This window comes from Perca flavescens, chromosome 1 (genome assembly GCF_004354835.1).
Source record: "Perca flavescens isolate YP-PL-M2 chromosome 1, PFLA_1.0, whole genome shotgun sequence".
NCBI classification, from domain to species: Eukaryota; Metazoa; Chordata; class Actinopteri; order Perciformes; family Percidae; genus Perca; species Perca flavescens.
Window position 1 is genome coordinate 9,502,171 of NC_041331.1, and position 26,189 is coordinate 9,528,359.

At 40.9% G+C, this 26,189-nt stretch overlaps 2 protein-coding genes across 6 annotated transcripts in view; one reads left to right on the plus strand and one right to left on the minus strand.

Annotated features, from left to right (window-relative positions):
* ano9b (anoctamin 9b) overlaps positions 1-11,382 on the minus strand; it is a 58,904-nt gene extending 47,522 nt beyond the window's left edge. For both annotated transcript variants that reach the window (XM_028577627.1, XM_028577618.1), the window contains exons 1-4: positions 11,151-11,382; positions 4,517-4,582; positions 2,485-2,607; positions 2,212-2,351 (exon numbers count right to left, since the gene is read on the minus strand). In XM_028577627.1, the coding sequence (XP_028433428.1) occupies positions 2,212-2,351; positions 2,485-2,607; positions 4,517-4,582; positions 11,151-11,171 (350 nt within the window). In that variant the 5' untranslated portion in view covers positions 11,172-11,382. The remainder of the gene's footprint in view (positions 1-2,211; positions 2,352-2,484; positions 2,608-4,516; positions 4,583-11,150) is intronic.
* A 5,906-nt stretch (positions 11,383-17,288) lies between these two features.
* LOC114559770 (uncharacterized) lies at positions 17,289-25,952 on the plus strand. 4 transcript variants are annotated; one of them, XM_028584861.1, is made up of 10 exons: positions 17,289-17,371; positions 19,040-19,133; positions 19,535-19,672; positions 19,930-20,114; positions 20,198-20,322; positions 20,954-21,046; positions 21,182-21,520; positions 21,600-21,765; positions 21,859-21,983; positions 23,149-25,952. In XM_028584861.1, exons 7-10 carry the CDS (start codon positions 21,362-21,364, stop codon positions 23,470-23,472), a joined length of 774 nt encoding a protein of 257 aa, XP_028440662.1. In that variant the 5' UTR covers positions 17,289-17,371; positions 19,040-19,133; positions 19,535-19,672; positions 19,930-20,114; positions 20,198-20,322; positions 20,954-21,046; positions 21,182-21,361; the 3' UTR covers positions 23,473-25,952. The 4 variants fall into 4 exon arrangements, with proteins under 4 accessions (XP_028440662.1, XP_028440489.1, XP_028440581.1 ...); XM_028584688.1 differs by having other exon boundaries at positions 20,198-21,046; XM_028584780.1 differs by lacking the exon at positions 19,535-19,672 and having other exon boundaries at positions 20,198-21,046.
* The last annotated feature ends 237 nt before the right edge of the window (positions 25,953-26,189 follow it).

Sequence of the window (26,189 nt, forward strand, 5' to 3'; positions counted from 1 at the left end):
AATGTCTCCAAATGCGTCCTCAGTGACCATTTGTGATCGGATCTCACTTCCCCGCTCTTTATGCAAATATATATTTACATATAATCGTTCACATATACAGTAAATCATACATTAGAAACGTGCGAGAACTGATGAAAAAGCGCTGCCCACAGTCTTTCTGTGTGCCAACATAAGGATGTCTACAGATGGGCGCCGAACAGTCTCTGTGTGTTCAGCCCTTATCACTGTGGTTTGAAGTTCACTTATAGGAGTCGCGTTAAGTGTCAACTGATGAAGACCCAAAATTTCCTAATTTTGCTGCTTCATAATAAGATCTTTTAAATCACAAAACAACAGGGGACTTTTAATGTGAGAAATCATAGGAAATTAAACTGTTTTACAGCCGATGATTTGACCACTCAGGCTCTCCAGCTTAGTCCAGCGTTGTCAGCACTGTGGAAAGGTCTGGCAATGCGAGATTAATAAAAAGCAAAAGGAGAAGTTGTGACAGTAGTAATATCCTACATATTCATGAATTCATGAATGAACAACTGTCACCTGTTTTCTGCAACTACAGGTTTTACCATTGTGTGGGTGTGTTTTTCCACCAATAACAACAATGCCACAATAACAGCCACTAGATGGCAGAAGGGTACTTTGCAACAACAGTTTGAGTTTTTCAATTTTCACGAAGTGCAGTTATAAACAACATTAGTTTACCGAGATGTACATGAGCGCACCATGGAATCTCATTTGTTTCTATAACTCACTCAAAGGGAAGACAAAATGTTGCCACACGGTGACTTTAGGTAAGCCGGAAGATTTTCCAGTTCTGTAGTTTCTCCGTTATCTCACACTCTGACAGTGGGCATGGTTTCTGGAAAAGAGCAGCTGCAGGGTACCGGTATGCTAACGTTACCCTGTGTCTTTAGCTGCATGCTACTAGCCGGTAAGCTACGCTGTGTCTGTTGTTGTTTTCATCAAACTTGCACAGGTAGGCGGGAGTGAAGAGAGAAAATATTGGCACAGGGCTCAACTCAAACTTTTTAAGGCAACCAGGCATCAGCTTTTGGTTGCCATAATTGATAATACGGTTGCCATGTTTTAAACTGCCTATATTTGGAGCAATTCATTTCTTATGTAACTATTCCACACATTTTAATAATGAAAGAATGAGATAATGGCTTGCAAAATAATTTCCCATCCCACTCAAATAGGGGTGCAACGGATCACAAAACACATGAATCAGATACATTTTTGGATTAGCACAAAAAAGGAGGGAATTTAAGTGATTATTACAAATGTAATAACAATAACTTTTAACAATAAGTACTTCTTTCACCAGTAAATTGCTGTTAAAAGAAACAAAAAAGGGTATTTTACAATAACTTTGAATGCACCACTAGATTTACCAGTTTACCACTAAACGCAACATTTTATCCCATCTGTGTTGTCTTTCCGACAACAACAGTAACCAGTGCTAGTTTGTGTCTTTTAGCTCATAGCTACATTCCACTGTTGGAATGCTCTACAGTGGTATACAGTCAAACTTCTACACTGTTTAGCTGTCAGCATGTTAACCGTGTTTAATCCAGTTACTACTGTAGCTTAACGGCAGGGGCGTTTCTAGGACTTGAGTATATTCGGGGCTTAGCTCGGACCATTTAAATAAACTGAATGCAATGCAAAACAGCGATTGTCTTGCCCAGCTTGTTAATAACCAGTGTATGTTCATTGTAGCTGACCAGTTTGTAGATGTTATTTAGATGGCACCACTATTTGGCCTAATCATAACTGGCCTGGCAACCCAAAGGCCAAGGTTGTGTTTCCAGATTTGTTTGGTGACATATGATGTGGGTCTGTGGGTCCATCCCCAGAATTTTTTTAGTGTTTACTAACTTGAAATGCAGCAATATTTCTGTTGCCTCTAACATGGGTTTCGGAGCATCAGAGAGCAGCGCAGACATTTAGCTGAGTGGCACCGTAATGAGGCACCAAAATCTGCGTTGCTATTTCGTCCGTATTATATTGAACAAACAAAGGGGGCAACCAGAGACCACAAAACGGTTGCCAAATGACTCAATCTGGTTTCCGGCAACCGTTACTGTCGAGCCCTGTGGAAATTCTGATTTTGATTTTAACAGTCGAAATCGAAAGCTCATTCCGATAAATTTTCAATTTAAAATCAAAATCGTGACACCCCTAGTGTATATACAGTATGTGTGTACACACCTGGTAGCCTGTGTGACGGAGCCCCTTTCATCTCCACACCAGTTGCAGGAGTCTGAGACTTTGAGCAGGTACTGGTAGTCTTCAAACATCTCACTGGGAGCACGGAGACCGAAAAACACTTTCTCATCATGGACGATCCGCTAACACAAAAACACACACATCTGTGAAATTCTGTCTAATTTGATTCATACAATCATTCACACTATATTACATAATGTGTTAGGTCAGGGTGTTTTGAAGAAATGTTGGTCAGTGAAGATAGAAAAGACTCACAGTGACAGAGATTTTTTTCTTTTCTAGCTGCTGGATAAAGGCTCTCTGTCTCTGAGCCTTCTGGTCCGTGTCATCGTTCACCACATGGGCCACCAGTACGTAGTCAAATGTCCTCTGGGTGGGCTGTTGAAAGACAACCCCCCCCACACACACACACACACACACACACACACACACACACACACACAATACATTTACATTGTTCACATTAAGCAGCTCAAAAGAGGTATTATACTCCAATTGTTCAACTAAAAGAAATAAAGCAGATATCTTTTACCCACAGCTGTCTATGGTGACCAGAACTATTTAACAGAGCACTGTAGACATTCTGTATAGAGAAAATCACTGGTTTTGGTTACATCAGGGTTAAAAACTCTATTTGACCTGTTATTAAGTGCATAACGACCACGTACAAAAACAGCTTTTTTTCCACACAGGCTCATCATCCCGTCTCATTGTACTGCTCTGTTGATTAAACAGACTAAGTTAAAGCATGTTGTTCACAGTAAAAGAAACCAACAAGTTTGACCGAGTTGGTCCAAAAAGTGCCTCAGAACACACTGAAGAGACTCCATAACATCAGGCGGCGCTAATCTGTATTGTTGCTCAAAAAATTTAAACCGGCAGCTGATTGGACAAACGCGTCACGTGGGTTTGTTTTCTCCGGAAATTCAAAGCCATGTCATGGTGGCTTGCTCTGAATACAATCTCATATTGTACTAAAATTGTTCACTGAAACATGTTTCTGAAAACATTTTAAGCGAGAAATAGGCCATGCAGTTGCTGAATCTGTCTTCATTTCAGATCAAGAAAGGTCAGTTTAAAAGATTTTCGTCAGATTTTGAGAGACTTTAGTCATGCTCATTCCGCTCGCCATTTCCGGGTGAGTTCCGACTTCCCTGTCTCTGACTGAACATGTCAGGTCAGCCAAAATGAAGGCCGACAGCCCCTCAGACGGACGACGGCATGGAACACACAGAACAGACTCGAGTCACCGACCTCGCCAGACTGTCCAACGGCCGATTATCGGGTTAGTGTGTCAGCGCCTTAAGGCCACAGGTTCAAAATTAAATGATTTATTAAAAATTGATTAACAATAACTTATTTCACCAGTAAATTCCTGTTAAACAACCTGTCAAACTTTCAAGTTTAGTGTTAACTAGCGTCCCGTCCGGCGATGTTTCAGTTGCCTCTAACGAAAAACAAAAACAATCGTATTGGTTATTTATCAGCTGATATGGCTCATCGATGGATTGGATAGGGTTCATATGTCATGATTGTGTCAGAGTCATGTCACTCTTATGTAGATACCTTCAAGTAAAGTGTTACCCACATTTCATTGTCTATATTTTTTCTGACTTCATGACAACAGAAGGAAGACAGTTTCCAGCTTCATAAAGAAATCCTTATTTTCCCAGTTTGGTGTGAAAGAACTTGACTGGGCACACAGAGCCCTGACCTAAGTAAAAGCTAGCACCACAGTTTAAAAAAAAAAACTGTTCTGGTGCCACCGAAAGTTCTGCCGGATGTCCCTCATTCTCGGCCAGATGTCCCTCACTTTCCGCTTTCATTGTGTTGGCATTCTAAACTCTAAACTCACTGATTATGATTGGTTTAAAGAAATGCCAATAAACCAGAGCATGTTTTTCGCCTATCACAGAATGTTGTGTGGACTAGCCAGACCTTCCTCCACAGCACTGTGGAGATAGGTCTGGCAATGCAAAACTAGGTTTTACTTAACAAATAAAGCCCAGATCGTGTTACAGGAGTGAGCACACCTAACAGACCCATTACACAAGATACTAGATGAAAATGAGAGAGCTGACATGAACAGGTTTATGGTTTCATCTTAAACAGTGACAGAAGGACCTTTAAAATAAAACTCTGTGTCTGTTCATGTCTGATAGCATACAGGTTTATCTGTCTAACACAGACACAGACTCTTTGTTTGCATGTTACTGATGAGATATATCTACAGTTATCTTGTTTATATATGAAAAGTGGACTGGAGGAGAGAGATGTGCGTTCTTACCATTGAAGGAAGTAAAGGATCAGTGCTGTAACTGTCCTTTTGTCCATCGCACAGCTCAATGCTTTCCTTTAACACACACACACACACACACACACACACACACACACACACACACACATACAGATTAGGTTAGCAATACATCTACATACACAGTACAGTACAAGCATGTTGTTTTACCATACTGACTTGATAGGGTCATATTACAGATGATTGTAATTAAATCCAAACTCATTTTGCCCCCGACATATTCTGAACATTCAAACTTTCCAGTAAAAACACGAAGCTAGGGAGGGACTTGTCTCGGATATTGATTGACGCTTAAAGTAGCCGATAGCGCTAGGTGGGCCAGAGTGACAGCAGCTAAACATGGAGCCACAGGAAGAAAGCCGGTTATCTGTTGTAGAGGACTTATCGCCACCGTATGTTTTTCTGTCTAAGTGACTGATGGGAACAACAATCATTGACATTGGTCCAGTATTAAACAAGACCGTTGCAGTCGGCAGTCAGCAAAACAAGCTACAATGTAAGTTATAGGGGAATTGTGCACCTTTGTTACGTTCACAAAAGTACTTGTTTTGCCATTGACAGGCTCGGATTATTATTTTAAGTGTCTGACAACATTATAGAAAAGGATTTTTATGGAGGTCAACCTTTCTGTTAAAGAGTAAGATCCTTTTTTCAAACATAAAAACATCTGCGAAAGACAGAGAGAAAGAGAGATTTGTGCAAGCCAATCGGCACATTGTTGATCATCGGCTTCTTCGATCCAGGTTGAGAGGTGGGTCGGACGCGGGTTAACCCTTTCAAACACAAAGTCAGACCTGGGTGTGTGAAAGAGGTATCAGTTTGCTGATTTTATGTCTCTTCTCCACTTGTGCTACCGTAACAATAGCTTAGCAATTGAGCAAAATGCTAAGCAGATTGTTTTATATGGAATAATGCTTAATGTAACAGCTGTTACATTAAGCATTATTCCATAATTGTCATTTGTAGTTGCATTGGCTGCTGTTCAAAAAAGTAACAAAGTCTGGCTTTAAAGATAGCTACAATTCAGTTTGACTCCAAAAGCCATGAATCTCATTCCTCTCTATTTAAATATGATGAGTCATAACTAGGTATTACTCTCTCACAATTAAGAATAGGGGAGTTATCTCAACTCTAAGATATTACTGGTCACAATCATCTTATCTGGAGTTAAAATAGTGAGCTGGAGTTTACAAGAAACCTTTAAGATCTCTACAAAAGGCATGATGAGCCCTCTGTTGCTCCTCGGTAGATTTAAAGCTAGCTGTGTAAGTACTAAAATATCTCATTCACTCAACTGAAAAGTTCAATTCATAAGCAATAAAATGTACTCTTGCTAAAATAAAGGGTTTTACTGCCTTGTTTGGTCTTGTATGACCAGTTAGTGTGTGGTGGATAATATTAGCAAATATGTGTGGCTATTGTTAGAAAAGTTGGTTGCTCTTTATTAAATGAAGTGCTGGTTTACCCAAAATTAAGAAATTAGCTTTTTTTCTGTTTTCTTTTTTTGTATTTTATTGGGGGGAAAATAATATATCCTTGCTTGCAAGACGGATCAGAGTGTTCAAACACTGTGAACTGTGTATGGGGAAATATCTGCAGTTACTGTTGGTAATGTGAAATAACATCTTCAATTAACATTCAACCAGTCGAATTGCAAAATTTTAAATAATCCTCTGGTTGTTCACAGCTGTTAGCGCAGCTGTCAGAAGTGGTCCTCTCTAACAGACATTTAGCAGGCTGCAAGTCCAGACCTGCCCGACACGCTCAGCTTCTCAGGCCCTGTCCACAAGAACACAGGTATTTTCAAAACTGTAGCTTTTCCTATACGGCTAGGCCGTTCGTCACTTTTTGGAAAACTCCTGCCAGGGTGAAGATTTTTAGAAACTCCAGTTAAATTGGTGTATGTAGCCAGTGAAAACGGAGATTTTGACTTGTGACAACGGAGTGCGCACTGTTGACTCCTTGTGCGCCGCTAACACCTTTGTTTACATGAGACGAATCTCTGCAATGGCGGACGTAGCTAAGATACGGCTGCTAATTACTGTGCTAACAGGGCTTGTTACATACAGATACATGCACACAGTTCTCCCATTATATTGGAACAGAGGTGTCAGAATGCAATACTCCACAAGTCACTGCTTATGACTACACTCCCACGAAACAGAACTCGCCGCCATCGTCGCTGGTTTTGGAGGAGACCCGGTCGGACCTCTACGGGAACTTCAGGCTACTGATTAGCCAACATGGCTTAATGGTTAGGGTTATATCGCCACCTGTTGGTTTGGCATGCCCTTGACAACACTTGATAGCGTGTTTTTACGTTTTCATGTAGACAGAGGTTTTTTTAAACCTTGCTTGTGTGGATGATTTATTTTATTTTTTTATTGAAGGAGGAAAAACTTTAGTTTATAAAAATAACCGTGTACTAGGCCTCAGTCTGTTTTCTCCTGTTGTCTCCCACCCGCAGTCTCTGATTTGTTCTGTTCAACACACATGGGCGGCACACACCTTTAACTGCCCCCATACCATTTACATTGCAGATAAGCAGACAGATAAACCTAGTTTCTATTCTGGAAGAGCAATGAGATACTGGTCCAGATATATTGCAGTGAGGGTGTGACCTTCACTGCTCCCAGTGATACAGGTTTTAAACAGGTTTCACTTCTGACCTACTAAGCGCACACACACACAATAGATTTGGGCCTATGTAAAAGTTTTCAAACCAGTTTGATATCAAGCCAAACTGGGTGTCTGCGCCATTGGGTGCCTTGACTCAACCGCTCCTGAGTGAGACTGATGGGAGAGCCCATAATTGACAGTGTAGCAACTCCCGACTTGGTGACAGTAATGCAACTCTTAAAATCCAAAAAGGTTTCCATATCTGTGGAGTAGTTTTAGTTTTCTTTTTGGACCAATAACTCTGTCATATATTGTCTCATCACCCCAAAAACACAACATTTTTAGTAAACAAACACAAAGTGCGCCGTTCCCCGTCCCACCGCTATTGAAATGTGATGTCCTTCAACTGCCTCCACCGCCGACGTCATTCCAGCTGTCACCGTCCTCAAACGCATCCTGGCTAAAGAAGGCGATGCAGATACTGGCATCAAAACAATGAAAAAAACCCTGCTTCAAGCTGTCAACAAACGCTTTGACACTGTGGAAGATGAATCCCTATATGCACTTGCCACCCTAGATATAAAGACAGGTAAGATTGTAAACTAACTAATTACATTAGGTCTATATTATAGATTGTTTTACTTTCCACAGTAACACTAATACTGTAATTGATGAGATGCCATGCTGTACATTATATATATAAATGATATAGGCCTACATTTTTTATATAGTTTATACAAATGAAGATATTTAATTTATATATATATATATTATATTATATATTTTCATTTGTATATTACTCTAATCAGCCTAAAGTTTTAGTGTCATCAAGTTTTTCATATTTACCCTAACCTATGTTTTATTTCTGTTTCAGATACTTTACAAGTGCACAATCTGCAAAGCGTGCAAAAGATGCACTGACAGGGGAACTAGAGGAAGACTTGAGGAGCAGCACAGCTGGAGCATCAGAGGCTGCAGAGCCACAAGAAAAGTTCCCTCAGGTGGAAGCAGCAGCAGCACCACCACCAAGTAAAAGCAGCTTCATGCAAGAGTTTGACCAAATTGTGGAGGAGTGTGAAGATCCCAGTGCAGCAAGCAGCTCGAGCCCTGCAGTCCAACTGCATGGATATCTTGCAGAGAAAACCATCGCTGCCTCAGACAACCCATACCAGTACTGGGGAGTCAACAAAGACTGATTACCTTGTCTTGCTGCCACTGCCACAAAATACCTTTCTGCCCCCTGCACTAGTGTAGAAAGCAAGAGAGTGTTCAGCACAGTTTCCAACATTGTGGATGAAAAGAGAAATAGACTTACAGTAGAGAGAGCAGAAATGCTTGTCTTCATGAGAAAGAATTTGACATTGCTGATTAAGTGAGCATTCACAGGTTAAGTGAGCATTCACAGGTTAAGTGAGCATTCACAAGTTAAGTGAGCATTCACAGGTTAAGTGAGTGGTGTGAGACACTGCACTACATACAAGTTTACAAGTTTTAGTTATTATTTGTATGTGTGACCAAATTGTTGTTTGACCAACTTTGTATTAGTTTATTCTCAGGTTCATCTGCTAGGTTTTATTTTGAATTCCTGTTTGCAGAACTTTGCACATAATATATTTTTTACATGTTGGGTTATGGTTTGATTACTATTGTTGTATGTTCAACCAATACTGTTTTGTTTCTGCGGCTACATTTTATTTATTTTAATTTAAGAAGTTTGATAACATTCTGTTTTAGATTTGAATGCACAATTGTTTTTTAATGCGTTTGCAGGACTTTGGACCTAATATATTTTTTACATGTTTACAATTTTTGGTAACTGTTTGATTACTATTGTATGTTTGACCATCACACTATTTTGTTTCTACTGCAATATTTTGTTTATTTAAATTTATTTTAAGAAGTTTGATTACATTCTATTTTCGATTTGAATGCACAATTGTTTTTTAAATAACAAATAAATAAGAATTCAATACATCCCATCTATGTTATTTTGTCTTAGTTAGGAAAGTAATGTTTAGTTAGGAAAATCTGATGCCTTTAGTTTCTTCCACATTGTGGAAAGAATATATACAGTGTATTATTAACTCAACAACGGTATCGGGTATCGACAGATACACAAAGCCCTGGCATCGGTATCGGGACTGAAAAAGTCGGATCGGTGCACCCCTACAAGACACTAGCGGCTCCGTTAGTTGATTAGTTTTATTTATAAACACACATAATATAATGTTACTCATTCTTAACAAACTGGAATCACCTTGGCCCCTTTGCCTGGAAGAACTGAACATGTTCTCACATTCACAATATTTGTATGTTTGTACCACTATGAAGAGTATGTGTATTTCAATTTGTGGGGTACATTTGGATTGGATTGGATATTGAATTTATGGGAAAACTTTACTAATTTTCAACCAGGACACTATTTTCCCATGTTTATGTGTCTAAGTGTCTAATGGGAGCAACACATTTTGAAATTGGTCAATACTAAGCAAGAGCACTTCAGCCTTAAAACAGGCTGCAATGTAACCCTATAGGGCAAATGCGCACCCTCAAAAAAAGGGCTTGTTTTGCCTCAGATTGTTATTATATGTGTCAGATTACATTATGAGAAGAGGGAGAAGTCTAGTTCTGACATCTTGTAAGGTGTCTGTGCGACTGTGTATGGAACTATGGATATTTATAGTGTTGAATGCAAGTGGGAAGTTCCAGGGAGTTTGTTGTTTCGGAATGCAGCAAGCGTAGCTTTGTGTTGTCTAAAAGACTTTTAATTGCGCATTTCCGAATTGTGCCAACCAAATATTGAGCAGTTTTGTGGACAATAAATAAAGTCTATCTATCTGAAGATCTAAAACAATTAGATGGTTAATCAGTTAGTTGATCAACAGAAAATGTATCCACAACAATTTTGATGGCAGGTTTATTGTTTAAATCCTTTGTAACAGTCTCTGGAATAGCTTCTAAAATGTGAACATTTCCTGTGTTTTTACTCTTCTATGATATTAAACTCAATATTTTGGACTGTCTGGAAACTTGAGACATTTAAAAATGTCACCTAGGGCTTTGAAAAAGTTGTGATGGTCAATTTTCACTATTTTATGACATTTTATAGACCAGCAGGTTAATTGATTATGGAAGTATCTAAGCTGCAGCTTTATTCTACTTATTTCAACACCAACTATATGATGATGCAGAAATATGAATTATTACATGTGTATTACCAGGTCATTCCCAGATGTGAAGTAGAAACAGGACATTTGATGTAGATGTTCTGAAACTGCTTTAGGATTAAATGTTGATGAAAATGTATTTATTCACAGGAACATTTAAACTGTCCTAATGAATGCAATGACAGAAGCCAATGGGTGTGCATGTGATTTAGTTCTCCTGTTCACTTTGAAAAAGGTAAGAATACTTAACTTTTGTAACCCTAACATTTAAGAAAAATCCCCACCTAATGTGTTTAGTGTCTTGGACAAAGCTGAGAGACTGTGCTGAAAAACCAACAGTATACCCTTTTGGTTCTTTCTGTTTGATATGAATTACTGTAAGTGGTTGGGTTATAACATAAAGAAAAATAGTAGAAAATAAAATGCCTAGGCCTGTGAAGTTTTCAAGCAGTCTGAATTTGCCGTTTGATATTGATTTATTACTGATAGATAATAAACAGTTTTCAGTATTTAGAGAGACAATTTCATTTTTCTACATCCATATACATTAAAACAGTTTTTTAATATGTTTAAGCACACTTTATAACAGATCAGAATATGTTTTGTCTGTATCGGAGCCTGCAGAGTAACAAGTGACTGCAACTGTTCAAGAACCTACATGTAGTGGAGTAAAAGTATGAAGTAGATCTAGTTGGCTACAGTAAATACTTCGGTCCAATATAATGAACTACCAAAGTTAGCATTTATGTCCGTGTAGCCTCCGTTTTATTTCAACACTTGCTAATGCAAAATTAAAGTTAATGTGTAGACCCAGCGTTTACCTCGACAGTCTTGAAGAACATGTTGGAAGTTGTTCCAGTATTGATGTGACGTTCAGTTAGAGAAAAGTATCCTTCATCCAACAAGAAAGTGTTCCCTTCTGCTGCTCTGTCCGACCGTATGACTCTTCACTCCATATTTAAAGTCAACCAAACACAAAACATTTAACATGTAGCCCACATCTCACATTATAGATCCATGCCAAATCTTCGATATCTATGCTACTTGCTTCACTTCCGCATATCTACAGGTGACTGCTGCTGAGTGCGCGCGTGTACAGTTAAAGGTGTGCCGTTTCACCCGCCGCTGACGCCACCTGGAGCCTATTTCCGCCAGTGAAAAATAAAACATTTGATGAAAACCTTGTCTTGATAATAAAAATATATCCTTGGTAAGTCAGAATTATGAGATAAAAAGTCATAATTATGAGAGAAACCGCTATTTGGCAGAGGTTTTCCTATTCAGTTAGACAGAAATGGATTGTGAGTACATTGAGGACTACTTTAAACGTGGCTTTACAATAGACGAGATTCTGCATTTGCTTGCTGATTCACATGGGATTTTACTAAGCAAACGCACTCTTGAAAGGATATTAACCAACAGCAACTGTAAACATCTGGTCAGTGTCATGGTTACAGATGGATGCACCAAAAATGTTGGTTACATGAAATTGTGACTGACAGAGAAACAGTATGAATACAGTTATTGGATGGTGAAGGTGTTGATCTGAGGTCAAGAAACAGACTGCGAAGGCGTGTTTACCACAGCTGGTCCAAACTATGTATGGCACATTGACGGCTACAACAAGCTTAAGCCATTTGGAATTGCAATCAGTGGATGCATTGATGGGTGTTCCAGAAAGATGATATGACTTGAAGCTTATGTGGCAAGTGGGACTCTTTTTGTGTGTGGAGCGCCTTTTTGCTCCGCTCAACACCCAGACCCAAGGAAGACACCAGCAACGCCACCCGGGGAATTTCACCCCGACAATAGGATTTGACTAGTTAAATAGCTAAATCACCAAAATACAGAAAGCACACAGGTTCGATTTATGCACGAAGCCAGAGACGTAGTTCCGTTAAAACAATGATTTTATTAATACAATTACTAAAACATCAAATATAAAATACTATTTAAAATACCAGACCTACTAAATATGGGAAATAAGTGCTCGAAGCCTTACCGGTGGAGGGACAGGGTCAAGGGGTGTGGGGTCTCAGGGAAGGATCACCCCAATCACACGTGAACACACAAATACACACACACACACACTGTGGTGAAAAACTAAAAATAAACTAAACGGGGGAAAACACAGCACACGGGAGGGAGACACCACCACCGGGGACACAGACACCACCACCTTCGGCACTCAGCAACTGTGGGAGAAGAACATCCAATTATTGGGAGGGAAAATAAATCAAAAATAAATAGAAAAAACAACTTCAATCTCAGGCAAATCTAGGCAGCAAAGGTGTCTTAATGGCTGCCTAGAGCTTAACAACGAAAATAACAAATAAACCATAAAGGTTTCAACAAAAATAAAGGTCTTTATCACAACTTAAACAGAAAAACCAAAAATCACTTAAAGGAACACGCAGACTTATTGGGAATTTAGCTTATTCACCGTAACCCCCAGAGTTAGACAAGTCGATACATACCCTCCTCATCTCCGTGTGCTGTAACGCTGTCTGACGGTTCCAGCATTAGCTTAGCCCAGCACAGATTCTGCAGGTAACTGGTTCCAACTAGCCTACTGCTCCGAATTGTGACAAAAGTGACAAAATAACGCCAACATGTTCCTATTTACATGTTGTGATTTGTAGAGTCATAGTGTGTACAAAAAACAACGTAACATGAGACACAGCCATCTTCTAACAGTAAACAAACTGGGAACTATATTCTCAGACAGGCTTGCTGCGAGCATATCACTCCGCCCAAGTACTATATTCTTCCGCCTGAGAATACAGTTCCCGGTTTGTTTACGGTTAGAAAATGGCTGTGTCTCATGTTATGTTGTTTTTTGTACACGCTGTCACTCTACAAATCACAACATGTAAATAGGAACATGTTGGCGTTATTTTGTCACTTATTCGGAGCAGTAGGATTACTGGAACCATTACCTGCATGTTCTGTGCTGGCCTGATGCTGCTGGAGCCGTCAGACAGCATTACAGCACACACGGAGATGAGAAGGGTATGTATCGACTTGTCTAACTCTGGGGGTTACGGTGAATAAGCTAAATTCCCAATAAGTCGGCTTGTTCCTTTAATCCTAGCGGCCTAGAGCCAACAAAAATAACCAAGAACAGAAACGAAAGTATTTTTATCAAAACTTTAAAGAAATAGAAATTAATCAAAAATTACTAAATCATAATTTAACAAATAAACCCATAAACATAGACCCCAATCTCCATACACGTATTAGCAAGCACGGTCAAGCCAAATAAAGCAAAGCTATTGTCCGTGTCACAATCACTCAAACAGCCCTGTCGGACACTTTGGGCCACAGATCCTGGCGCTGTGAGGCGCGTAGAGGTGTTCAAAGCTTGGAGTAAGCTGGTGTAGCTACAACCCATTGACAGTGGTTGAAACAGAAGTCAGTTGAGACAAAACAGCAGCGTGGAAGGGAGGGGCTAGTGCAGATACCAGCGCAAGCGAAGCAATTTTACAACCCTGTCAGGGAGCTTCGCACCAATACACCGACAGTGCCGATAGTACAGCTACACAGAGCCAGCAGCAACACTCAACCCGGTTCCGTTACAGGAAAGATCAGGTTTGTAACAGGGAGACACTGTTTCACAACCGTGACTGCACCGCAAACGCGAAAGGACCCGGAGCGGAAATGTGCTTCCAGCAACAAAGAGTGTCAAGAGGTCAAACCCCGTGCCTATATAGCATGCAGTTACTTCCAGATTGGTCCAGAGAGAGTGAGTGTGATTGAAACCACCTTCGACCAATCAACCTGCTACAATCTACCCCAACTTTTGGATCGTCGCCCCGACGATAGAGCAAACCCAACCGTTTTGGCCTCAACTAATCCCATGGTCTAAAGAGGGCTGACAAAGAATTGACCAGAGGGTCCGGAAGCTTTACTGCACCACCTGCCGGTACCCCCACGGCCCTCGGGAGGTGATTGATATTAGAATGGTGGCCTGCTGTTGGCCGGGCTGTCCGACGGACTGCAACTTCACTGGTGTCAGAATGGGTGGTTGGTGAGACTGCGTTCGCAGTGCTGGGAGCCCCAACAAAGTCCAAAACCGGGGACACTGGGTTGGTTTGAGTTTGTAACCACCAAAGGAGGCTCCTGCCTGAGAACCAACAGATCACCGTCACCAAAGTACTCCTCCTCTGATTCGGAGTGATCTAAGGAGGGTGACAGAAAGGCAGCAGGGTCACCAGAAGGGTCTAACCCGAACACAGCCTTCAGCAGGGCACGATTAACATGCCGGGACTTAGTCGGATTGTCTACACCGCTCCACCTTCAGCTGGTGCCCTCAGAACTCTATATGACACAGGATCATACAGATCCTGGATCTTATGACGACCTCATGTACTGAAGTTCCGCAACCACACCAACTGGCCTACTGAAAAGTGCTTGGAGCGTTGCAAAGCCCAAATGGCATACGATTCCACTCAAAGAAGCCAAATGGGGTGCAAAATGCTGTTTTGGGTCGATTCGCCTCAGAAACAGGGACCTGGTTATAGCCGCTGGCCAGATCCAAAGTGGAAAACCAGCGGGCACCCGTCAAGGCATCCAGGGACTCGTCAATCCGAGGAAGAGGAAAAGCATCCTTCCTCGTTTTGTTGTTAAGTTGCCTGTAATCGACACACATACGCAGGCTCCCATTCTTTTTCTTTACCAACACAATGGGACTGGCATAGGGACTGCTGCTCTCCCTTATTACTTGTGCCTCCAAGAGTTGGTTAATGTGGTCCTTGACCAGCCAATGGCGTTGCCGAACAAGGACATCGTCCAAAAGAGGGATGTCGTGAGCAGTCAGATTTGTACACCCCAGGTCACCATCATGGGTGGCAAAGACAGAGGTATAGTCCTGCAAAAAGGACCGAACCCGGCTATGCTCTTCAGCAGGCAGTGAGGACAAGTCCATGGCCTCAATCTGGTCCTGCACCCCAGGAAGAACAGCATGGGACCTCAACGTGGCAACCACAGATGGTACTTCAGTGACCCCTGCAGGCAAGCTGACAACACGGACCTTATCCAAGGTACCCACGACAGTGTGAGGGTACAGTATCACATCAATGGCCCCAATATTCACGATGGGTATGTAAGCAGTACCCCCGACCACCTGAACCAGGGCCGGAGAAGCCAGCAGTCCAGCAGGCAAACCAGAGCCAAAGGCTCGAACAGTACAGTACAACCAGAATACTGCTCTGAACAGGTTGCAGCGATGGTCTTCATCATGCCACCAGGGATGCGGCAGGACTTCCTACCCCGAACCTTCACCTTGCCTGAAACATCCTGGGGAGACTGCTCGCTGGTCTGGTGACACCGTTGCAATGCCTTCACAACAGGCTCTGGAGCCCTAGATACTGAGGGCAGATTGAACAAGGCCAAACCATGCTGGCCGAAAAGCTCTCTGTAGCACCTGCGGATGATATTCATTCCCAACACACCTGGGACGTGAAGTGACATATCACCGGGAGGGTCTTTAACCACCAGCACACCACACCTTGCCATCGACTTACTACAGAGTTTAACATCCAACTCCAGGTAGCCAATATAAGGGATGGCCAACCCATTGGCTGCTCGGAGCTGCAGCCAGTGGCAAAATTGTAGTTTCTCTCTACCCCACGGCTCAAAATGCTGGAGGAAAAAGCTCTCTGTAACTGTAGACACCATGGATCCAGTGTCCACCAAGCAAGGAACATCAACCCCTCCCATAGTCACATCCAGATGTGGGCAAGAGGAAATCAACTTAGGAACTTCCTCCAAAACACTTGGGATAACCTCCGTACCAGTGGCTGCCCCCTCCGAATTGTGACTCTGCAATATGGCGGGCGCTAGTTTTTTCCGAAGCCGGAAGGTGACGCAATTGCTTACTAGACTGTTGGTGAGCAGGCAGAACAGGCTGAGTGTTAGGTGGGGCACTTATCCCCTCACACTCCCTAGCAAAGTGACCCGGTTGCTGACAGCGCCGACATATAACAGGGCACTTATAAGATGGCCGATTGCATGGCTGGGAGCTTTTGTAGGAGAGAAATGCTTTGAGTAAGCTGGTTTAGTTGCTCTTGCTGCAGCTTCAACATTTCTCTCATCTCACTCAGATCAGACGCTTGGGTGGAAGTACTCAAACCCTGAGGACCACACTGGACTCCAAACTGCATGCCTAAGGCAGAGGGGATGGAATGACTTCGGCCCCTAGCACCCCCAGGCAAACCCTCGCGCTCCCACCGGATCGCCTCGCCCCTAACCTCGAGTAGAGCCGCAGTAGGCTTCCGGCGCACTAACTGTTTTAACTCACGGCGGAGAGCACCTTCAAGCACATGCTCCACAAACTGGTCGCGCAACAATACTTCGGAATTTGGCATGCCACTAGGGGCACTCTGTTTTACGGATGCCATAAGACTCATCAAGGCAAGGGAAAACTCTTGCAGTGTCTCTCCTTCCTGCTGCCGTCTAGAAAAGAAAGCTTCCTGGAGGGCTACGTAAGACTCGTAACAGCCATACAACTCCTGTAATGCCGCTATAATTTTGGTTGGGTCACCTCGCTCTGTACTAGGCCAATGCTTTATTTCTTTGTGCGCTTCCCCCTCCAAATGATCAAACAAGAAAAAGGCCTGATCGGAAAAAGACAGGTGGCGTGCACCTCATCAAGCCACTCTGTGAGCCCTATACCAGATTTACCCCGGAACGTAGGACATTTTCTATCTCGAGGTACAACAATCAGTCGCTCAGTTACAGGGGCATTAACCATGGCAGTAGTACACAGCAAATATATGAGTGTTAAAATGTTAGGGACGGTGTTGAATAAAGAGTGTTGGTGTTATTTTAACACCACACAGTGATAATATAGCACTGCTAGTGTTGCCTGTGACTTATTTACGTTGTCAAATCAAGGTGTTAAGCTTTTTTATACAGCCAACGGTGTTAAGGCAGATCTAAGCCACGCCCTCACGTAACGGTTGTCCAGGACGTGAGCAAGAACAACAAACTTTCTCCTGCGCCATTTTCTTTCACACGCGAGACGGCAAGACGGTAGAAGGTAAGTGCTTAATTTGACTGTCTGACTGAGTCACACGCATGATATTTTATGATAATTTATATTTGCTTCATAAGTTGTGCTTATTTAAGTGACCGTCTGTTGTATTGAATTCCACTTATATCCGGTACTATCCGGTAACGTTAGGTAGTAGCTAGCTAGCTATGCTAGGTTATAGCAAATATTCTAGCATGACTCAATACTCTCAGGTTATAACATTAACGTTAGTGAACAGTTTACTCCCTGATAATGAACCTAGTGTGTAAGCGGGAATATATCGTTGAAAAAAAAGCGAAGTTATTAGGCTGTACTAGTTATGTCAGATTTGAAAGTTGCAATGTGGAGTGGGCGGGAGTAGCACGTTATTGCTAACTAGCTAGCTAAGCAAGCTGGCTAAAGATAAGCTAACGTAGCCACATTTGGTTGCTGCAAACTGAGATAGTGAAAACATGTATGCTAGCCATCAGTGACAGGATTGGTCTGATTTATCATCTAACCGTGTCCATATTTGTCTACAAAAACTACACCATAACATCGAGAAGCATTTTGGTGCGAATTGTAGAAAGACGTTGCAAATGCAGCATTAAAAACTACACCTCCCATCAACGTTAGCGGTTTTGCGCTATTTCACGCACTCGCTAGTCTCTGGAAGTCAAGGGCCCGCGGAAAAAGCAGAATGTTCTTCCAACCACCGAGTTCATCAAGTAAATATACCAACAACAAAGAAAGGTAAAGGAAGAACAGGATGGCATTCTGAGATTGCAGTTTGAGAAGGAATGTAGTGAGAGACATGGAGACATAAGCGGTGTGCACGGGGTAGGGTATGTGTGTGTGTGTGTGTGTGTGTGTGTGTGTGTGTGTGTGTGTGTGTGTGTGTGTGAGTGAGTGAGTGAGTGAGAGAGAGACGCGTTAGTGACAGAGACGGAGGGAAAGCAGGGAAAGGACATGCTTTGAACGAATACGAAAAAGGAAATTATTATTATTTATTATAATTGTAGATGGCTTTACTCATTGCTCTGCAAAGGAACAACTTACAACTGTCAACAATGTTGTGAATTAATCCACAAGATGCAATCATTTATGTCAAAAGTTTCTCCAAGGTAATGATTGTTATTGATTGGAATTGCTTCACTGTAAATCTAATTTGCCTGTGGAAGACCATAATAAAGACGAGTGTTTTAATAGTGTTAATAAATTAGTCTATGTGTGGGAAACGCTGATATAGCTGTAGTAAACGACAGCTTGACTTGCATGCCTGCTAATTTTGACAGAATACAATCTAAAGTACAAAACAAAAACATTTGCCCACTGACCATCAGTCAGATATTTCAAATATGAATATATTTGATTAGGCTATGCTGGGTTTCGTGGAAGTGAAAATGGGCTGTTTTAGTAGTAGTATTAGGGAGTATGGAGTCAGGCTCAGGTCACCATGGACATATTTGGATTTGCCAAATTTTGCAGGATACTTGTTATACAGGCTAATTGCAAATATGACAGTGCATAATACAAAATCTAGAAAAATATAATGAACTGAAAATAGCCGCTGATATTCTTTAATATCTTGTTTCCTGTAAATGTCAATCATTCTTAATCTTTGAAACTGGTGCATTGGCATGTTTAACTGTTGGCCTGAGATTTGTGTTGTATTTTATTTATTTTTTAACAAAGAAATGCTGGTTCAAGTGGTGCAAGGGTGTCCTGAAATGGGTTCGAATACCAGTTAAGGATGACAGCTACGATTACTTTCAGTTCATTCAAGAAGGTAAGTAAAACGGTAACCCACCAATTTTTCACATCACACCTATTATTGCATGCCAATATGAGTCAGTTCTTGATTATTAACAGCAAAGTGTATAAACCTCATGATTTATGTTATGTAATTTTCTAAAACAGAACCAGACAGTTTATCCGAAGTTATTTCATCATATCATATAGATGTGGTTGTGGTGCTGTTGCCAAACAGCTTTTAAGTGCATTACTGCCACCTTCTCGCAGTAGTGAATTACTTACAACCTGGTGTCTTATAGTCCAATGAGATAAAAAGGCATTTCCATGTATAAGGTGCATCCGAGTATTAGTTGCAGGGATGCAGGAATTTTACAAAATTACTGTATCAACTGCGGTTAATAGTTGGGAAATTACAGTAAGTGTTTTGGATCTCAGTTTCAGCTAAATTCAACTTGCCAAATGAACCTGATGTAAACCTGCAGGACTCCTCAGGAGTTGATGTAGATGCTGACATTTTTGATGAGTTATTGAGATCTGCTGCAGTATCTTTCAAGGTGTCTAATGAGTACTCTGGTAAGACACAGAAATGCTCCTCCCATTGCATTTACATTTAGGGCATTTAGCAGACGCTTTTGTCCAGAGTGACTTAAAATTAGTACATCTGTCAATAGGAACAGAAACAACAATATTGCTATTGGTACAACTCTACATGTTTGAGAGCAAATATGCAAGATCAGGCCACTGTGGTGATGTTGCCTTATGTAAAATATATTTTCCAAATAAAGTTAAATATTATAAAACTGCCTCCCCTCCCCATTTTCTTCCCTTAGCTGAGAAAGAGGTCTCTGAGGCCTCCTTCTGCTCAGATGAGGGGTCATTCTCACCCATTGAGTCTTTGAGGTCATTCTCATCAGTTGAGTCTGTGAGTTCAGGCTCCACTGTAATTACAGAATGCACCAAAGCACGGAAAAGGCAACTGGTAGAAGGACCACCTGACAGTAAGGCAGCAAAAGATGTAAGTTGTTCTTAGGTTGTTGGTAGAATGTCAAACCATTTTCAAAATGCATAGCACGTTTACATGCAACCTCTATGTTACAGATGGTCTATGTAGCTCTACATCAAAAAACCGGGGGTGAAGACATATTCAAAGAGTACAATGCGACCAAAGGCCTTTCTGATCGAACAAGAAGGAAACTCGAGAGAGATATGATTGAGAGTCATGGGTAAGTTAAAGACGCTGTGTAAAATGTTGATTAAAACAGAATGCTATTATTTACAAATTATGTTAAGAGGAAAAGGTTTATTGTTTTTTGGAAAATATATTTAATTTTGAATTTGATGCCAACAACACGTCTCAAAAAAGATGGGACATGGGCTTTTTTTCTGGATTCTCTGAATATTTTCATGATATTATGTACTGTAGATGATGAAATCCCCTAAACTTCTTCTCAAGTTCATGTTAAACATTCTTATATTGTTTCATTATTTGACCACACAAAAGGTTAACCTTTACCTCCAGATCTGCACTTCTGATAGACTTAGATGCTTTTTTTAATACTCAATCATGATGCCAGTTAACCTAGTTGTGAAATGTTCCTCCTTTTGTTGTCTATGTTAACACAACTTCATCAACCAAATCAAAATGTGCTTATTTTTTCCATGAAATATTCAAATTTGTATTTGTCAACATTTATGTCCTTTTTGCAGCAACCTTTTAGGAATTGGGGTTGTATAGTCTACTTCATAACTGAAATACTTGTCAAAATATCCATTCTCTGTTCTTAAGCTTTTACACCAGCCATGTTAATTTATTTGAACTACATTTCAAACCGACCCTATCTTGCTATGGTGTAGAGGGTCCCACCAATCAATGTCCGCGTGACCTATGCCCTTGGAATAGTCACCCTTTTCCCCAATTTGAAGGACACGGCTTCACCAACTGGTTATGTGAGTATTACATAACAGGAACCTCTCATTTAGTCTAATTTGGTTATGTATAGAGAAAAGCCGTCCTGATACAGACACCAGCTTTGATGGATTTTAATATTGACAGTGGGTCTTGTCTGTTTTCTCGTCTGACAGGAACATTACTACGATCCTCACAGTGGCCAAGGTTACCTGGCTTACAGATTGAAAACGGTTCAGCGCAATACCACAAGTGACTTCAAGAGGACCTCCAAGTCTGCTGAACAACGTGGCCCTAAGACCCTGCGTGAGACATCAACATCTGAGCAGCTGTCAGGTGATGAATGCAGAGAAGCGATGTCAGCGATGTCAGTGATGAAGCATTCAGCGGACCAACCAGTCATTAAGGAGAAAATGAAGGCAACCTTCAAGCACCGTCAGAGTATGCTACATGTTCCAGACCAGTCTTCAGGCATCCTAGATGACTTCCCCCGATTCTTGGATACACCAGGCTTGGTAAGAAATATAGAGACTAGCTTGATGTACTAATTATGAAATGGGTTAAATGTTTTGACATGGTTTCTGTCTGTGTTAGATTAACCAAGACTTCACAATGCTATTTGGAGAAGACGTCTCGGGCAAGTTTATTGCAAAATGGCCAACGTTCTACAAACCTAGGATTATCACTGTCTGCAAAGGCCTTCGCCCTGGTACTCATGTGGATGACCTTCTGTCTGCTCAAGAAGAATCAAATGATTATGGTAAGTGTACACAGATTGTGTTTGCCAGTGTTCTTCATGAGCTATGACTGTGTATACTCATGGGATGTGGGTGTTGTCATACTAATCCACTAGGTTGGGACAGTGACTTGGCAGCTATCCTCCTGCTCGTTCATCTCTTGCCTCCAACCGCAAAAGGACAAAGACATGGGAAAATCAGTGCCACTGAAGCTAATGACCATGTGGTCAAGTTCATGAAGGTACGTTCAGGACATAGATGGTGACTGAATGTTGCCTCACCTCTTTGAACACTTAATTGACCCATGATTTGTCACTTTCTTTGTCAGCTGTGTGTGTCTCCCCCTTACAGCAGTTAAAGGGACACGGCAACATTTAGAGAAATTAGCTTATTCATCATCTCCCCCAGAGTTAGATAAGATGATACATACCCCTCTTGTCTCTGTCTGGCAGTAACTCAGTCTGACACACCCACTATTAGCCTAGTTTAGTATGGCTTATTGAGGTGGGCAGAAGCAACAAGCCTTATAGCTCTCAAAAGTAACAAAAGAACTCCAACATTTCCCATTAACATGTTGTGGCTTGTAGAGTTACAACATAAATACCAATGTAAGAAGAGACTAAGCGTTTTCTAAGCATATACTGTACATACTTGGAACTATGTTCTCATTCAGGCGAAGTACTATTAATCCTGTGTTACTTCTGCAATTCCCAAGTAGCAGTGCTTTGCCTGAATGAGAATGTAGTTCCAAGCATGTACACACTTCAAAAATAGCTGAGTCTCTTTTCAGATTTAAATTTGTACACACTGTAATTATATTAGTCACATTATGCAAATAGGACGATGTTGGCGTTCTTTTGTCACTTTTGGGAGATAGGCTAGTTGGTCAATGAGTTAAGGCTAATTTAGGCTAATGGTGGGTGCATCAGACTGAGTTACTGCACGCACAGTGACGAGAAGGGTAAGGATCACCTTATCCAACTCTGGGGGATAACATTTAAAATATTGGCATGTTCCTTTAAAAGAAAACTCCTCTTAGTGAAAGATAGGTAGACATGGGATATTTCATCTTGTTTAATCCATCATTCAATTTTCATTGCATATATTTTAGTGTTGCAGTCTGGTGACCAAATGGTTGAAGTATATTGTTTACATAAAATGATTTGGTGATATTTTATTCACTGCTGTGGTGGCACTGTAATCCAGGAGGCCAAGATAATAGAATTTTTTTTATGTATGTTTCCCTTGGTTGAATGGACATTCAATAGATCCCAGAAAGCTCTGCTTTTTATGTGCCATGTCATTTAGAGGTGTTACCTGCCCATCCAGCTAAATGATTTTTCTGCCAATTTGGTGTGTACAAAATAACAAAATACTGTTCCTAATTTCTCCTCCAACACTTTTAGGTGGGGACAAGCATGGTGACAGTCCTTGAAAGAGTTGGATCAGCACAGCCCTTCCTCATCTGTGTTGGACAAAAGAAGAGTAGTATCCAGAAGTTTTACGTCATCCTCGATCAGAAGGCCATTCCCTGCGTGGCGCAGACAGCTGTGGCTGCCTTCGACAAACTGTTTAAGGCCCACTTCGTCTTTGCTGTATCCTACGATGAGTCCTTGTGCAACTTCTACACCTTCATTCAGACTACAGTGTATGGGATTGACGTCGGCACTACAAAAGAGAGTCCACGGGTCAAGGAAATCCGGGCAAAAGTAGATCATATTGAGGTTTGAAGATGTTCACCTGTTACATTTGCAAGGTACAGCACAAAAGTTGTTCTGCTTTTTTTCAACATTTGAAGTTCAGTCATGCTTTGTACCCAGGACGCACATTGCGTTTGAAATGTGGCCAGAATGGGTGTTCTTCTGTTTTTTACACATTGTGGATTCAAGAAACATTTATTGAGAGTACATGGAGACTGTGTAGCTTCAAGTTCTGTTCATCCTTTGGACAATGTTGACAGTAATGTTTGTGTTTCTTATCCACTGCCAAGTGCAGTTTCTCTCGTCAGTTACCCAGCTCCTCTTGAAAAGAGAAAGTTACTGGATATGTGTAGCTCTATTGTCGCTCAAGTAAAAGCATCTGGAGTCTCTGAAAGTACTGTGCAGTCTTTAGTTGGTTCAATGGAGGAATTTGTAAATGACATCCATGTCCAAGCACAGGACACTGTTCTTAAATGTCTTTCATCTGAGGTAACTGAACAAACTCTACATAAAGTTAAAGAGTGTTTTGAGCATCTTGAAAATCCATTTTCATTCCTCAATACTGAAACTAAGAGGCAAAGACATTTTGAGAAAAAATGGAAAATCGTTGAACCAAAAGAGCATGTTCTTGGTGTGCGTTATGATCTACGCAAGGATAGAACTACTGGTGTATACAGTCAAATTCCTGTTAATGACAAATTTGTTTATGTGCTATTTTGGGAACTCTTGAGTCAATGTTTACCAACCGGGAACTCAGCAACTGTTTCCAGCAAGTAAAGCATCATGAAGATGGTATTTTCAAAGACATTAATGATGGTTCATATTTCAGAAATCATCCATTATTTTCACAGCAAGAACATGCTCTTCAAATTCAGCTTTATTATGATGATTTTGAAACGGCCAATCCGCTAGGATCTAAAAAGGGAATTCACAAACTTGGCTGTGTTTACTTTATTTTAAGAAATTTGCCAATGAAGCTGAATTCAGTTTTGATGAACATTCATCTTGTGGCGCTTTTTCATTCAGAGGACTTGAAGAAGTATGGTTTTGATCCAATCCTACAGCCTCTTGTTCATGACTTAAAAGTTTTGGAGACACAGGGAATCCAGGTGCCCTTTTCAGATACACCATTAAAGGGGTCTGTTATTCAGGTTACTGGGGATAATTTAGCTATGCATGGACTTTTTGGTATGGTTGAATCGTTCAGTGCAACGTACTGTTGTCGATTTTGTTTAACTGACAAAACCTGTTTGCAGTCAGTCTTTAGTGAGGATGATCCAGGCTTAATTCTTCGCACAAAGGAGCTCTATTCAGAACACTGCAATGCCATGGTACAAAATCCCACTCTAGTTCACTCATTTGGTGTTAAGAGAACCTGTCCCCTAAATGCACTGCAATTCTTTCATTCCTCAGACAATTATGCAGTGGATATTATGCACGACCTACTAGAAGGTGTAGTACAGTATGAGTTAAAGCTTCTTTTTCAGTATTTGGTGAAGGACTTCATTTCTTTAAATGCCCTCTCTCAAAGGATTCAGAGCTTTAACTATGGATACAGTGAGAGAAAGAACAGACCCAGTGGAGTCAAAGTTAATGATGATAGCAATGACCTCGGGCTCAATGCCATCCAGTCTTGGTGCCTCCTGCGAAATACTCCCTTGATTTTTGGAGACCTAGTTGACCAGAATAACAGTTATTGGAATGTGATAATGCTTTTGATTCAGATCGTCAACATTGTATTCTCACCAAAAATAACAGATGGTATGACTTATTATTTGAAGCACCTCATTTCTGACCATCACAAACTTTTTAAGTTGGTGTTTACAGATAAGAGGCTCATCCCAAAGCATCATCTGATGATACACTACCCCAGATGTATTAGGAAAATAGGTCCACTTATACACATGTGGTGTATGCGGTTCGAAGGCAAGCACAACTTCTTCAAGAAGTCGGTGAAGAATTTAAAAAACTTAACCAAAACATTAGTCAAGAAACATCAGCATCAGTTGGCTTTTCATTGGGAGAATTTTTATTTCAAAAGATTACAGTTTGGTCCTGTTCAACATGTCTCAACTAGTGATCTGGAGGGCAGTGTGGTCTTGAGGTCTTGTCAAACTTTGAATGTGTCTATTGTCTCCACTACTTCCTGGGTGAAAATCCATGGAACGGAGTACCAGATTGGAATGTTTGTCTGTACAAGTGTTGAAAATGAAATGCCTACTTTTGATAAGATTATCAATATCATTATCAAAGATGATGAAGTGTTTCTTTTGGCCACTAAAGTTATCACCATGCATTTCGATGATCATCTGAATGCATTCATCATTGAGGAGGTGGATGATGTATTCAGTGTAATTTGTGTGGCTGATCTGATATATTACAGACCTTATGACAGGCAGTTTTCACCTGAAAATGATGAAAGAATGTATATTGTGCCCTACTGCAGTTTTGTCTGAAATGTGCATTGAATTGTCAAAATGGATTCAATACAAAGGTCATTTTCTCTAAGATTTCTGCCATTTGTCTTTTTATTTCATTTAGTGGGGTATGGGGAAATTTGACACCCGATAGTGTTATTGGTATTAACACCTAGTAGTGTTAACTATTACTCATTTTCCACACTGAGTTTTGTTGTCTTAACACTACTCTGGTGTTGGTGTTGACGAAAGCAGTGTTCCTTTTTAACATTTTATTTTAACACTAACACCAGTGTAGTGTGAATACAACACCATAAAGTGTTGTATAGT